This window comes from Amphiura filiformis, unplaced genomic scaffold, assembly GCF_039555335.1.
Source record: "Amphiura filiformis unplaced genomic scaffold, Afil_fr2py scaffold_21, whole genome shotgun sequence".
NCBI lineage: Eukaryota > Metazoa > Echinodermata > Ophiuroidea > Amphilepidida > Amphiuridae > Amphiura > Amphiura filiformis.
The window spans coordinates 2,657,006-2,673,467 of NW_027305485.1; the positions used below are offsets into that span (position 1 = coordinate 2,657,006).

A 16,462-nucleotide genomic window follows, 5' to 3' on the forward strand; every position below is an offset into this window, starting at 1 on the left:
GCAGAGTGCACTTATAGCAATTGAATTTTGAATTCTTTTCTTGAGTGCAAGAGCTTTTGCGTATGTGTGTTTGAAATTTAATTAATTTTGTATGATTATGTATAGCTGTTATGTATAGATACTATCAGTTGGCTTTAAGTAGCAATTTAACTAAACTTAGTTTTGCATTACAGGCTAAATTCCATGTATGGGCTACAAGTATTGCAGCATAACAGTGATAAGTTAAGAACATCATCTTGCATTTCAATTGTTGTATTCCTGTGGATACAACATTTACACAATATCATTATCTGTAAAAGAAAATCGGGTAATGAACTCATGACATTATTCTAAAGTAATGATTATGTTATTCATATATCGTGTGATGATCACTTGTAAAATAATGAAATACTAAAACACTGACAGGATCAAAATAACTACACAATTCTTCAGAGAAGCTTATAATTACCGAAACTCACTTTATAAATAATATACAGGTCATCTCTTTCATCCAACCACCACTATTAATAAAATCACATGTAGTTGTTATCACTGATATAATCATTGTTTTTCTCATCGTGTTATATGAGCCCGGTTAGCTCAGTCGGTAGAGCATCAGACTTTTAATCTGAGGGCCAACGGTTCGAGTCCCTTACCGGGCGCAACTTTTTTGTCATTCATAAAAAAAAGCTCTCCAGATTTCAATAAAAAACACAGAGTGCACTTACAGCAGTTGAATTTTGAATTCTTTTCTTGAGTGCAAGAGCTTTTTCGTATGTGTGTTTGAAATTTCATTATTTGTTTGAACTTTATATAATTCAATTATATTATTGTTATGTATAGCTTCTATCAGTTAGCTTTTAGTAGCAATGTAACTAAACTTAGTTTTACATTACAGGCTAAATTCCATGTACAGGCTACAGGTACTGCAACATAACAGTGATAAGTTAAGAACATCATCATGCATGTCAAATATTGTATTCCTATGGATACAACATTTGCACAACATCATTTTAAGGGTAATAAACTCATTACATTATTCTTAAATAATGATTATGAAATTTTAACATAGTGATGTGATGATCACTGTAGTACTGAAATACCAAAATACTGACAAGATCAACATAACTACACCATTCTTCAGAGAAGCTTTATAATGACCGAAATTCACTTTTTTAATCATCTACAGGTCTTCTCTTTTATCCAACCACCATTATTAATAACATAACATATTTGTTATCACTAATATTATTATTGTTATTCTAATAGTGTTATGTGAGCCCGGTTAGCTCAGTCGGTAGAGCATCAGACTTTTAATCTGAGGGCCAAGGGTTCGAGTCCCTTACCAGGCGTAAGGTTTTTGTCATTTATTAAAAGCTTTCGACATTTTTATCAAAGTAACTACAAAATTATTCTGAAAAGCGTATCTACCAAAAAAACCCGTTTCAAACCGTAAAAAGTGGCCAACGTTTAAAAAATCTTTCCTGTGTGGCTTTTCACCCTTTTTTAAACTTGGTCCTATTTAGTAAAATAGTAATAAGATGAAGAATGAGTCCTAATTTTTACATGCAACAATGTGCTCTTATAGGTTTAAGACTGTTCGAAAGTGGTACAATATGACGTAGGCTATGTATTATCAAAAACATTTCAAGGTTTATGTTTTATTATATTGCGTGTTCATAAAGAGTAGTAGAGTATTATATATACTTAGCAAATTGACTGTGTCAACCTGCTACATATAGGCCCTACATATCTGTACATAAGGCGCAGAATTGCACATGACGATGAAGAATTTAACAAAGTGAGTATTCGCTACTTTTTCTTAAATCAAATTACATTATAACGCTTGCTTACTTGCTTAATTCGAGTGGTGTCCTCGAACTGTGATGGCTTTCCACAACTTCCTGTCCTCCATTGCTGTCTTGAAGTCTGTTACCTCCAGTCCAGTGTCATCTTCCAGAATGTCAATGTAGGTCAGAGCAGGTCTTCCAGGTTTCCGCCTCCCATGCTTGGGTATCCAATGAACCATTTTTGATGCGGGCTCCTCGCTTCTGGAACAGTGGCCAGCAAACCGGGTTCTTCTTTCCCTGATCTTGTGGCTTATTTTGGGAATATCTTCATATAGGTTTGCATTTGACATATGTTCCTTCCAATGTACATTCAGAACAGTTCTTAGCATGCGGGTGTAACAGCCATCCAGACCCTTTGCAAGTTTAGGGGTGAGGGTCCATGCTTCGCAACCATAAAGCAGCACCGACTCCACTGTTGCAGCAAAGGTTCGGAGTTTGAAACTCCTGGTAAGAGTTGACCTCCAGATTTTCTAAAGTTTACTGCACGCCCTCCATGCTGCTGCTTTACGTAACTTTACATCCCTTTCAGTGCTTTTCATCCAAGCGCCTAGGTACTTGAAGTCATCTACCTCCTCTAGTACTACACCCTCATTCGTTGTGATGTTTTCTCTCCTGTTATTGTAGGACATAATACTTTGTTTTACTTCCATTCATCTTCAGGCCCACTTTAGCAGCTGAAGTCTCCACTCTATGAAGCAGTTCTTGTGCTTGGTGTATTTCCTCAGACAACAGTGCAATGTCGTCAGCAAAATCAAAGTCTGTCACCACGACTGGGCCAACTCTCCTACTTCGTCTCTTTTCCAGATGGAATTCTAGCTCCTCTTCGTTTCCTTCAATAGCTATTCTCAGTGCAAAGTCGAGGACAATCACGAACAGGTATGGGGCGAGGGTATCCCCCTGAAGTACTCCTGCTAAGATATCAAACAATTCTGTCTCGCCATCTGGTGATATTACTTTGGCTTTTGTGTTTTAGTACATGTTGCCAATAGAGGCCGTCAGCGTGACGTCATATGCCGCCATCTTGTGGGTACACGCTGCGATGGTCGTTCGATCTCCATGCGTGAACAGCAAAATCAACGTGATGATGCGTGATAACAGCTGCGTGGCAAGCGGCGCCCTGCGCGTAGTGTCCGACGCAGAATCACGCGTATCATTTGTACCCACAAGATGGCGAAAGGCTGACGGCCTCTATAGCTTCAACAATGAGTTCCGGAATACCGTAGGCATGGAGTATCTTCAACATCTTGCCTCTATGGATGGTGTCGAAAGCTTTCTTGAAGTCGATGAATGTTATTATCGCTGGCAGGTTATGCGACTTTACCTCTTCAATCAGCCTACGCAGTGCAAGGATGTGTCCAACAGTCGTTCTACCAACTCTAAATCCATTCTGATTTGTTCTCAGATGCTGGTCAATTTCAGGTCTGATCCTATTAAGTATCATTCTGTTGTAGGTTTTGGCTACGATGAAGGTTAGACTGATACCGCGGTAGTTGTTTCCGGAACTAAGATCTCCTGTTTTAGGGATAGGAACAATATTAAGTATTTGAGAAGTGCGTCATTGCAGAACCCTAACACAATGTCATCTAGGTTGCATCTCTTCAGCACTTCTGGAGGTATGTTGTCCTCTCCACAGCTCTTTCCCTCAACCAAAGATGCTTTATTTCTTCTTCCTCATCATCGATGTCAGGAGGGCTTCCAAGAAGGCCTTTGAAGTGGTTGTACCAATTGGTGACCCTTTCACTTTGTGTGTTTCCCTTCAACTGACCCGTACTGCATGCCTTTCTACCAGTGATGTCGTTGATCAATTTCCAACTTTCACCATGTTTGGAGTTGACATGCGCTCTTTCAACCTCTTGCAACTTGCCATTTAGGTCTGCCTCGATGACTTCGTTGTATGCATCATCAAGGTTTTTCTTCGCCTTCTTGTACTCCTCTCTTTTACAATCAGTAGTGTCCAGTTGATATTCCTCATACGTCTCCCTGATATGGTCTCTTGCCTTTATGACTCTTGGATCACGAGAAAAGTTTGCCCTTCGAGATCGCTTCTTTGCAGGGATGATCTTCTCAGCTGCTTCTTTGTTGGCAGCGATAAATCGGCTGTACTTATCCGTGGCTGTTTCCTCCATGTCTTCAAGGATTTCAAACCTGTTGTGCACTTCTATGGTGTACATCTTTTGGATATTTCTATCAGTGCTCAGGGATTTCCAATCGAACTGGTTCTTCCTTGGTAAAGTCTTGCTCTTCCTGAGGCTTAGTCTTATTATTGCCGACACGATTCTGTGATCGGAGCCCACACTAGCAAAGGTGTTGTATGCCTCAGCATTCTGCAGACTGTTCTTCCATTTTCTTCGTATGAGTATATAGTCTAGTTCGTATTTATTGCCTCCCTGGCTTGTAAATGTCCATAATTTTCCAGCTTTCTTACGAAACTGTGTGTTCCAGCTTTCTTACGAAACTGTGTATAACGTCTATACGGAAAAACTTCAATTACGCACGAACATTAATTCAGTTGCTTTACAAAATAAACACTGACAACTAAGAAAACCAAGAAGTAGCTTATAGATGACTTTGTATGGGTCTTTAGAAATGGGACCAAGTTTTAAAAAGGGTGAAAAGCCACACAGGAAAGATTTTTTAAACTTTGGCCACTTTTTACGTTTTGAAACGTTTTTTGGTAGATATTAATTATTTTTTTGAGGCAAAAAAAATATTGCGCGGTAAGTGGTTCTTTGTAGCCATGCGAGACGAACTAGTTGGATATCCATATTTCGCGGTTAATGGTTCTTTGTAGCCCTGCGGGGCAAACTAGTTGGATATCCATATTTCGCGGTGAGTAGTTTTTTGAAGCTCCGAGGGCAAACTAGTTGGATATCCATATTTCGCGGTTGATTTCTATACTGAAATAATTCTTTGAAGTTGTTGGATGATTTTAGTTGGCATTTCTAGAGTGTAAACATGTAGGCAGATAGTAGATATTGTTGAGAGGGCACCCTGTTCACGAGATTTCTTTTCCAACGCCATAATAGCACGAATTTTGGTGGTTTGCGAGTGAAGAGTGTCCGCACTATCGATTAACTACGTAACTGTTCAATAGGTTTTTGTAATTGAGCTAGTGTTAGTGGGTAAGATGTACTTCTCTTTTGCATTGTTAAGACAAGCCACGCGGTGTCTTATAACTCTGCTAGGTCTTTCAATCAACGTACTATGCGTGTTTGGTCAAGCGAGGATAATTTGTAAAGCAGTTTGTTAATGGTGAGGATGTTGCCCTTTTTGACGACTTCTGACTTTTGGTAAGCCTAAAATGAATCAATAAAATCGTGTATAAGATATTTGCGGGGATATTTGGGCGCTATTACAACAATTTAGAAAATAAATGGGCACTTCTGGGTTGGTTGGATATTATAGATTCTATAGAATTTAAGTTTTTTTTAAATATTTTTTCGATGGTAAATATATTTTCACTTTAAAAGTTTGTAGTTTTCATAATTGCAATTTGTTAATATTATATAAAAAGCACATATAAATATATAATTGTAAGAGTATGGGATCATTTTGAAAATTAATAATTGCGAAACGCCGGCGGTAGAGATCAGCAATAAATGTGTATTTCAGGAATTGCCGCGATTCCTGCAGTAGTTTTTTATGAATAGAATACAATAGCGGATACAATAGCGAATTCAATAGAACTCTATTACGGGTAAATAAACCTCGTCGCGCTGCTAAATTTCACTTCTTATTTTTTCATTAACTAACCGTTATTTCATCAACTAACCGTTATCTTTTAAACCTTTTAGACCGAGGTTTTTAATAATAACCAAAACTCCCTTTTTAATCATCTGCAGGTCTTCTCTTTTTTCCAACCACCACTATTATCACTGATATAATTATTGTTATTCTCAATGTATTACATGAGCCCGGTTAGCTCAGTCGGTAGAGCATCAGACTTTTAATCTGAGGGCCAAGGGTTCGAGTCCCTTACCGGGCGTAAGCATTTTTGTTATTTATTAAAAGCTTTATAAAAAGATTTCGAATTTTTTCTTGAGTGCAAGAGTCTTTTTTGTATATATACATATAGGTGTGCGAATGCCATTAAATTTGTACACGATATTATTGTTATGTATAGTTTCTATGGGTTAACTTTTTGTAGCAATTCAACTAGCTAATATATTACAGTCTAAATTATATGTACAACTATTGCAGCCTAACAGTGATAAGTTATCATGCATTACAATTTCAATTATTGTATTCCAATGGATACAACATTTGCACAACATCAAGTTCTGTAAACAAAGGAAATAAACTCGTCACACTATTCCAAAGAAATAATTATGATATTCATATATAGTGTAATGATCATTGGTAATAATGAAAATCAAAAGTATTTGATATCAGAAGGACATTCATCGTATTCAGAATGCATTCGATATGTCTACTCTCTAAATGCGAAAGAGTGAAAAATCACTCAAAAAGAGTGAAATCTCACTCTTTCAAAGAGCCATCTGAGTGACAACTCTTTTAGAGTGAAGCTCACTCTCAAGAAAGAGTGAAAAAAATCACTCCGGAAAAGAGTGAATCAGAAAAGAGCATTTATTTATTTATTTATTCATCTAGGCCTATTTTATATACAAGAATATCACAGCAGTTCATAACAGCTACTATGTGCTTTAAATTGTTGTGATGCTAGGCCCCAGGTTAGGGTAGGGCCCGGTCTAGGAATATTGAACTGGTCTAAAGCTTAAGCACACATACACAATGTGTCGAACTTCAGTGTGGGATGAATGATGAAAAACTATGGATTTAGTGAAGCTAGTCAAACTGTTCAATGGTGAGTACACTTAGGTGTAGGACATAACACTTGGCAAATACCATGTTTACGGTCACAGTCTGGAGAAGCGTGATGCGGCGTAACCTACATAAGCTTACATATGCGTACATGTAAACCGGCACTGGGCCGGTAACAAACTGCTCACATATGACTTAAGCTTACTGCCGCCGTTGTCTCCAGACCAAGTGTATACTTGCTACGAGTTATGACCTACACATAAATGTAATCACTATTGAGTATGCTGTCTATTTCTTCATCAAATCCGCTTTCTTTTCGCCATTCATTCACACACTGTTCGCCATTTTGTTACACAAGTTCAACAAACATCGGCCGATTTTCGGCGCTTCTGATTGGCTGACAGTTCACTCCAAGAAAGAGTGAGATTTTGCGCCACTTTTGAGCGAGTGAGGCTCACTCGAAATCGCGAGTGAAATTATGTGTACTGTTTTCACTCTTTTAGAGCTAAACCCCACTCTTTTAGAGCTAACTTAAATTCACTCTGAAATTCAGAGTGGTTTTTCACTCTTTTACATTTGAGTAATGTGCTCTCAGTCATGTTCACAAAAAATACCAGACGTTTCTACCAGAACCCATTAGTATTGGTGCATTATGCATATTTAAAATATTAGTACTAGGCCTATAATGATTACAATTAGTTTGTGTTATGACATACGGTATAACTTATACGGTATAATTTTTACTATAAAACAAGACAAGTCATCATAGCGTCATGTCAAAGGTTCGTTAATTTACATCCGTATGTTTATATAAATTCACTAATATTTGTGATGCGATCAAGCAAAATCAGTCGGAACTCGGAAATATTGATTTTGAGATACAGCCATACAAAGGATATATATCCTTTTGTTTCCTATTGTTTTGGAAACTCTTTAATTGCTCATATCTTTGGAACTGGTTGTTCAATTTCAATAGGGTTTTCTGCAAAATCCAGATTTGTAAATGCATTTAACTATCCTATAAGAAACTGAAAATTTAGTATTTCCGAGTTCCGACTGATTTTGCTTGATCGCATCACATTTGAGAACAATTTCTGTATTCATTTAACATGTACACAGGTGGAACCCTGTTTTTTAATTTTCTCCTCTTTTTATTTGACAATTTCAATTGCCGCTGCATGGGCAATTGAAATTTAATGCTCAGTAACATTGAAAGAATGCGCAATTAAGAATAGGCGATTCTAGTACATGCAGCGTCTGGCGTATGAGGACATAGCCTAAGTCTCAAGGGCTCCAAAAATGGCTTTCCATACACAAATGAACACACAATGGAGGAGTCAAACTTCCATGCATGCAAATTAGCCTGTGCCCACTCAAGAATATCTACCAGAGAGTTGATATTCTTGAGAGGGCACTCTATTCACGTGGTTTCTTTTCCAACGCTAAAAGATCACGAATTTTGGTGGTTTGCAAATGAAAAGTGTCCACACTATCGATTGATTACGTAACTGTTATGAATAATTTATTAGGTTTTTCAATGCAATCGCCTCGACCCATTAATACATATTATCTGTATTATCAAAGTACTTGGAATAGCAATCTGGTGAGTTCACTGAACTACGCCCTAATACTGATGGAGTTTTAATGGCGTTTAATGGCGCTAATCCTCTCCATACACAGATGAACAAATACAATAGATGAAGGTCAACACGTATGACCTCCTATGTGACATGTTATATGTGATGTACAAAAACCTGAATATCATAAAGATCAGTATTCGTTTGTGCATATGAACTGCACATTTACGTTGCTAGATATTACTCATTATATATAATGACAAATATTGGTATTATGACAATACGGTATATACATTGTATATAAAACGACTAATAGATCCTACTATCATGGCGTCAGGTCAATGTTCATCATACCCCGTATGTTTCTTAAAATTCATTCATATTTGAGACAAATTGCTGTGCCAATTTTATTGGTGCACAAGTAGATCCGTGTTTTTTTAATTTTCATTTCCTTTTAATGAAAGAATTAAGGTTTTCCACTGCACGGGGGCCACAAGGGTGATACTAATTTTAATGCTATATTTTCAAAACGAATACGTGCTCCCGGTTGGCTCTATAGCGATTTCACAGAAAAGGTATTTCTAGTGCAATGCAGCGTCGGACTCTAGCTGAGAGCGTAGCCTAAGTCATTCCGGACTCCAAAAGGGCTCTCCATACACAAATGAACAAACACAAAGGAGGGTAGTCTCCTCCGTGACCAGCTTGATTTCGATGGAGCGGAACCAAATTGGCTGCGGAGGAGACGGGTCATTTTTCCATGCAAATTTTTCAGTGTCAGCCGCCTGTATCTACTCTCTGCTTATATAATAGGATCTGTGTTGTAATGCATGCGTCCATCATTTTCTATTCATTATGTTCATTCATGTGGTAGCGAATTGAAGAAAATTGAATAGGCGTGTAAGGCCGTTGCATACTTTTTATTGTATGTAGAATATTCGGTACAACATGTCATTTAACCTATTCCCATTCTATATCCAATCAAGTTTAACTTCTAACGAATGTTTGACTATATTTCTTTCGATATCAATTATAATCAATTTTCCGTCAACGAACATTGGTTAGTAGTAAAAAACGAATTGAAATAGATTGAATATATCGACAAATACTTGTGACGAATATTCTACGTTGAATATTTGGCGTGTGTATGGGCCTTAACCAAAATGGGTCGTGGCTCAATGAACCATGATATCCTTGATGAACACATTGAAATGTCCGTCTCATCTCATGCTCAATGCAAATCTTGGTTTTAGGCAGTTTTAATACCGATTTCATGATGCATATAAATCCTGTCGGGCTATACAACCTGGGTATAAAACACGAAGGTGATGTTGTTTTATAGATGGCTGTGCCGAGATGCCGGTAAGTTTTGCAGCTTTTACTTTACATAATGTGTGTGATTATCAATCCAGTCATGACCTTTGTCCACAAATTTTGTCGAGAACTAAGTCCTGGGACTGAGCCTAGCTTCGAATTTACACACGCTAGTTTATATACGCAATATGCGTTAAGGGGGTACTACAGCAAGAAGATGTAAGATAGTAAATGTAAACCTGTATTTTAGCTAGAGTATCTCGAGCTAGTACTACACCTCTGGCCAATTTTGTGCCTCAGTTTTTTGCACTTTTCTCTATAATAATAGCACATTGGTCATGGTGACAAGTAAGATTATGTATATTATTGGGACAAGGACTAGTTATACTGCACTGAAAATTCAGCAACTCAAGGCAAGTAGTAATCAAACATTGGTTTTCCCTCATTTTTGACTGAAACTCCACAACTGTTGTCTGTGCTGAAATAAAATTTCCCGTGCAGTAATTGTAGTCTTTGCCCCTATAATATACACTACGCAAAAAAAGTTTCTTTATGGTTAGAAATTTACCCACTATTAAAGTCATAATGTACGATCTTATAATATGAATTTGGTTAATTTTTTTCACACCTGATTTTTTTGCATACTATGTTTACACATGTCACAACTTGCACCTAAAAGGAATCATCCAAATTTGTTGTGTTTGTAGGTAAACAGAGCAAAGTTCGACATAAAGTCATAATTCAAGAAATTATGACTTTATGTCCGCCCATAGAACTGCGTGTTAAACGGTCAAAATAACAAGCAGTGTTTCTTTCACGCTACCTCGTTATTTCAGCTCAAAATGGACAGAAACCATTCCCGATCATTATTACTAGTATTATTTCAGCATTTTGAGTATATAATGACAAATTTAAAATTTTAAGGAAATCGTACATTAAGCCTTTAAAATCTAGCGACTAATGTTGTAAGTTTGTTAAATAATCGCATGCGGGGGATTGTCCTGTGCATTTTGACACCTCAATCACTACCCTACAACACTCCTGAGAAAGGATATGAATGTTTAAGTAACACGAGGTGGAAAAATAAAAATTGCAAAAAGGTCTATTCAAGTTTTCAGCATATAAAAGAACACAAAAAACAACAAACATGCAGATAACATTTGTTGTTAACTTGTTGATGTTGAGCCCATTTCAGGCATCATACTGCCGCTTCCAACTTCACTTAGGCTAATCTCTTACCAGTCTTTCAGTACTTTGTGTGTCCACGTTCATGCTCCTAATGAGGCGTCGAATGTTACCTTGCTCAATCCCGTTCCACTCGTTGATAACGATGCGACGCAATCGCAGCAGTTGTATATGCCTTTATATTTTTGTTGACTCGTCTCTTGAGTTGATCCCAAAGTTTCTCCAAGGGGTTAAGATCAGGGCTTCTGGAAGGCCACTCAAGTGTCTCAATTACTTCTGCTTCCAGGAATGCAGCTGTCCTGGCTGCAGTAATCATGACCTGTTTTGAATCCCTTTTCCAAACCCATCTCTCAAAACGTAAATGTCTTAGTACCCACTCACTCACCTTTGTCTTTGATCATTCATCTGCACAATAAGCAAAGGATTATCCAACATGCATCAAGGAAAATGTTTTAAATTCATGTTGAATAGGCGGAAATAATAAAACCATCTTGGATCAGTGAATCAGCTCTAAAACCATTGAATAGGCTTCTTTGCCATTTTTATTTGTCGATCTCTCGGTACTTAAACATTCATATCTTTTCTCAGGAGTGTCGTATAGGGTAGTGATTGACGTGTCAAAATGCGCAAGACAAACACCTGCATGCGACTATTTAGCAAACGTACAAAATTAGTCGCTAGATTTTAATAGTGGGTAAATTTCCTAACTATAAAGAAACTTTTTTTGCGTAGTTTACATTATCTTACTTGTCAGTGTCACAAATGCGCTATAATTTTTGAGAAAAATGCAAACTGAGGCACAAAATTGGCTAGGGGTGTAGTACCCCCTTAATGCAAAAAAAAGCCTAGAGTTAGTTAGAGTTCGTTAGTTTTTAACTCTTAACGAATATTTTTGGATATGTTTGATGACATGTTTAAAAAGCTTAAAAACATGACTGGAAATATAATGGGAATAGATTAAATAACGAAACCATGTTAAGTCGAACATTCGCGTCCTAATTCAAAAGTCTGGAGCGGTCCTTTTAAAACGAACAATCAAGCCGGCGGGTTCGTTTTGCATGCTCATACTGTATACTTAGTATTTCTAGAGTTTGTTGCGGAATTATTAGCTACTGTTTACCAATTTAGCTGTTTACCATGTTTACGGTTCGTAATGGAGTTCATGCTTTCCGTATATTTGCCACCAAAGTTTTATATTTTTTGATGCCACGGTTTGTGATATTATAAAGCTGGTTCAGCACCTTAATCACACGGATCGCGGACCTTTTCTCACTGTTTGAAAATAACCAATGGCAATGTAAAGTATTTGAAAAAAAAATTAGAATTTTTTTAATACCAAATGTTATACTCTTTCAGCTTTTCAAATACCATCGTCGACGTCGGCTAGCAGTGCTGGTTGTCTGTAGCCTTACTAGTTACATCACCTTAACCATGCTAATGTTGTATGGCTACAACCTCACATCATTGCCCCAACGTGAAAAACGTTTCGACCAGTTTCCACGGCAACAACAAGATGCAGGGTTGCCTGAAGCTCTGAACACAAGACATGAGAATATGGTAGACCTATTTCAAAACCAGAGTTATTTGGAGGACGTTGGAAGTCACATACAAGCTGGGCTGGATAGGGATTTTGGTGATTTAGTAAATGAGATAAAGAATCACGCAGTTAAAAGTCTTGAATTGAAAGACATGTTACAGCAGTTCGAAGCTTGGAAAATAGAACATTTCAATGTTATAAGCAACAGAGAGGTGCCGTTGAAATTACCGCCTCCGCCCCATGTTAATAACAGTTTCATATGGGATAAAATGTTAACGACCTTTCCATTGGTGAGTATTAGTGGTGGGTGGGGCTTCCATATTGTGGATAAATCGATCTGTATAATGCACATTATATCTAATTTTTTAATATGTGATACGATCTGGTCCATGGGGGCCAAAGGAGGCATTTTTGAAAATTGAGTTACTGTAAATACATTATACATATATATATAATAGGCTATCATTTACTGAAAACACCTAAGGCCAAACATACTTGGTTCTAGAGTTATGACATTTTTGATGTATATTTTCTTATATATTTTATTGTTTTTGAACTCCATATTTTCACCTTTATCTCAGTTTCAAATTTGCCGCCTTTGGCCCCAATGGACCAGATCGTGTCACATATTAAGCCTTATATTTTACATACTCTTGCCCAAAACGATTATACACAAAGAGTCAAACCGCCATTTTATTTTGTTACTCATGTAGAGAAATACCGTAACACCTCGTCTACAAGCATTATTTTTAATAATTTGCCATAAAATTTGTATTATATCACGAATTTAAAAAAAAATCAAAATTGTTTGATATCAGAATGACATTCTTCTTATTAAGAATGTAATCCGATATGTCTGGTGTTATCCCATGTTCCACCAAAAATACCGTGCAAAGGTGGGTGACATGATAGCCCTTAAGGTCAAATTTTCTGCTTTGCTTGTTTAATGTTTGAGCTATGCCATTGGGAATGAGTTCATTATACTTTGATCAGCTCATAATCGTCAGGCCTTAAAACATCGCGGATTAATATCAACATATTTTTATTTTGAGAATTTTTTTTGTGACATCTCGCCAGAAGCATCACGAATTATTAATTCAAGTCCTATATTTTGTCTACTTTTTAACACATACAATAAAGACCAGACAGGTCAACTAATAGCACTCTTAACGTGGGTCTACTTTTCGACAATATAGACCAGACAGGTCAACTAATAGCACTCTTAACGTGGGTCTACTTTTCGACAAAGTGGTAAAAGCCTAACATTTCCCGCCTATTACGAGCTGATAAAACTATATGGTTCACAGTGTGTCGATCTTAGCACCTAATGAAAAAACCTACATAAAATTTCAGAGCAATTATTTTTGTACTAGATTAGGCACCAGAAACAATTTTTTTAAATCTTATGATCAACCGTCGATGCTAGTTCAATGTCAATGATGACGATGATGACGATCACGATGACGACGACGATGATGATGATGATGATGATGATGATGATGACAATGATGATGATGATGATGATGATGATGATGATGATGATGATGATGATGATGATGAAGATGACTATTTATTTATGGTTCTTTATAGGTTTTCCGGCGATTAATGAGACCATTCTTGACAGACTACAAGAATCCATGTTTTCGACAAGACGACGGCAGTCTAAGATGTCTGCCTTATTTCATTGAAATTGGTGCAGCAAAATGTGGCACGACAGATTTATACTATCACCTTACTCGTCACCCACAAGTAGTACGAGGCTACAAAGAACCTCATTTTTGGACGCATATGGGAAAATCTGGTAGGAAACTTGTCATCGTTTTGTTAAACTTTTTATATAGCCTATTATCAATTTCCAATGTCTTGCTATGCTATGTCTTACATCTGCTATCATCTATAGTTTTTAATAGAATCAATTTGCACTAATTATCAACCATTATAAGCCCGAGCATACGCCTTATATGACTTTTTGTGTTTGTGGCCATTTTGAAATACGCCCTCTACCTAGTATGTGTTACAGAATGGGCAGGGAATGGACTATTATTTTTTGTACAGGACTTATGAAAACTTACTTATTCATACTGCACGAAAATAAATATGTAATGTTATTTTTATAAAGAAACTTAGAGCAATAGCATTAGTTTGAGTTAGGGGTGACTTCAAAACCAGACCGGCAGTTGACCAGTGGTTACAGGCTGTTGAACCGCGTTTCATTGTTTAGAACAATAGAAACCGTCTCCAACCGGACTAAACCGCCCGAAACCGCCGTTCGATTTATGATTCCATCAATACTCTACTTTTAAACAGGCGGTGCGCGTAACGCATTTACTAAATTCAGGAATTTTTCTTTGAGCCGTGTAGACACTTTCGATACATAAAAGTAAGGATGTGCGTGGACCCCTCTTTCTGATTCTTTAATTCTCGCTATTCGCAATAAGGGCGCCGCCAGCGGTTTGCGATGTAATCGTGATGTATCATGGGAAAATCGTGATGTATCATGGGAAAAGGTCGACATCCAAGTCCGCGCAATACGAATATTACCATGCTATTACATAGGAACACGTGACAATATTTTTTAGTTTGTCAATATTACGGTATTACACGCAAAAAAAAAAAAAAAAAATTAATTGTGCACATTTCAAATCACATTATTAAGTATTATTGAGTATCGATTCGCGTGTAACACCTTTATTTTGACAAACTAAAAAATATTGTCACGTGTTCCTATGTAATAGCATGGTAATATTCGTATTGCGCGGACTTGATGTCGACCTTTTCCCATGATACATCACGATTACATCGCAAAATCCGCTGGCGGCGCCCTTATTGCGAATAGCGAGAATTTGTTTGATACCAAATTTGTCAAGGTTGTATATATGCACTTTCAGAATTATTGAAAATTTTAACAATTTCACTTAGGACCACTTTGCTGCCTGTGAGATATTTTGTATTGTTAATATATTTATAATAACATCGTGATTATGTTTTCTACTCAGATAATAAAATAACGCAATATTTGGACTCTTTGACAAATTTTAGCAAAGCCATGGTGACAAAGAGAGACAAGGAGTCACTGATATTCGGTAAGTGGCCTGACAAGAAAAATATGGCAGTGCAAATGAATTACTCATCTGTTCCGTAAGCCATGATGCGCTGCATATTTTATTACCTCATTCTGATCCAGGGCAATGGAAAATTCCAAGATGAGATCACAATTCTAAAAATAGCATTGATGCATAAATATATAGGCTGGTAATTGTGCAATATGGGAAATTCCAAGTTCAAAATAGCCATGAATGTGGTGAATCAGGCACCGCAGGCACCGCGGCGCGGCACCACGCGAAAATGTGCTCCGCCGGGCACTTACATAACTACTCACGAGTCACGAATTCAACACTGAGGCATAAATTAAGAAGCTGGTAATTGTGCATATAGCGCATGTGCAGTATGGGAAATTTCAAGTTCAAAATAGCCATGAATGTGGTGAATCAGGCACCGCAGGCACCTCGGCACCACGCGAAAATGGGCTCCGCCGGGCACTTACATAACTACTCACGACTTATTCGAATTCACTTGAAATTCATGGATGATACAAGTCTTTTTGATTTATAATTACTTACGACTGTACCTGTTAACAATAATGATACTAATTATGACTTTAGTGAAATTTATTACGACTTATGCCCAATGTAAACGCGGTATAAATCACAATCCAATCATCGAATACTCACGACCGACCGTTGCACTGTGCGTATGAACGAGTGTAAACCGCTAAAAGTATGATGTATTCTTTCTTTTACTCAGGGGATGCCTCACCATCCTATTTCTGGGAAAATAATAGAGTGCCACAGAACAAAAACAAAGAATTATTATTCGTCTGGGCAGATCTAATTCATGCCGTAATGCCTGGAGCGAAAATCATTATTATCTTGAGAAACCCGACTAACAGGTAGGTAAAGCCAATGAAAAGCATAAAGGCCTATCCCGGCCCGGCTGTTTCTTAGTGAAAAGATCACTGAAAGCCAAACTGGAGTCAGGGTGACTCTAAAAGCAGAGTCCAGCCACTCTGCGACTCTATGTGTAAAATGGCTCTATATTGGGAGTCATCTGACTCCCTTAAAGAGCCATAAACTTCTTGACTCCGCGGAAGAGTCACCTTTGATGACTCTACACTGGAGTCATTTGACTCACAATATGGAGTCATTTTAGACATAGAGTCGCGTAGTGGCTGGACTCTGCTT

The 16,462-nt window shown here is 37.4% G+C and overlaps 1 protein-coding gene and 3 non-coding genes across 4 annotated transcripts; all 4 read left to right on the forward strand.

Annotated features, from left to right (window-relative positions):
* Positions 1–568: 568 nt before the first annotated feature.
* Trnak-uuu (transfer RNA lysine (anticodon UUU)) lies at positions 569–641 on the forward strand. The gene has a single exon. It is a non-coding gene; the product is annotated as a tRNA-Lys (tRNA).
* A 617-nt stretch (positions 642–1,258) lies between these two features.
* On the forward strand, positions 1,259–1,331 carry Trnak-uuu (transfer RNA lysine (anticodon UUU)). Its single transcript has one exon. It is a non-coding gene; the product is annotated as a tRNA-Lys (tRNA).
* Positions 1,332–5,741: 4,410 nt separating this feature from the next.
* Positions 5,742–5,814, forward strand: Trnak-uuu (transfer RNA lysine (anticodon UUU)). Its single transcript has one exon. It is a non-coding gene; the product is annotated as a tRNA-Lys (tRNA).
* A 6,266-nt stretch (positions 5,815–12,080) lies between these two features.
* Positions 12,081–16,174, forward strand: LOC140143417 (carbohydrate sulfotransferase 15-like). Its single transcript, XM_072165273.1, has 4 exons — positions 12,081–12,511; positions 13,812–14,022; positions 15,218–15,304; positions 16,026–16,174. Exons 1-4 carry the CDS (start codon positions 12,116–12,118, stop codon positions 16,172–16,174), a joined length of 843 nt encoding a protein of 280 aa, XP_072021374.1. The 5' UTR covers positions 12,081–12,115.
* Positions 16,175–16,462: the final 288 nt, after the last annotated feature.

Bases quoted from the DNA above. Each gene is read 5' to 3' on its own strand.
- LOC140143417 (XM_072165273.1), top strand. From the start codon at position 12,116: ATGCTAATGTTGTATGGCTACAACCTCACATCATTGCCCCAACGTGAA. The intron at 12,512-13,811 runs GTGAGTATTAGT...GGTTCTTTATAG, and splicing joins TGTTAACGACCTTTCCATTG to GTTTTCCGGCGATTAATGAG. The intron at 15,305-16,025 runs GTAAGTGGCCTG...TCTTTTACTCAG, and splicing joins CAAGGAGTCACTGATATTCG to GGGATGCCTCACCATCCTAT.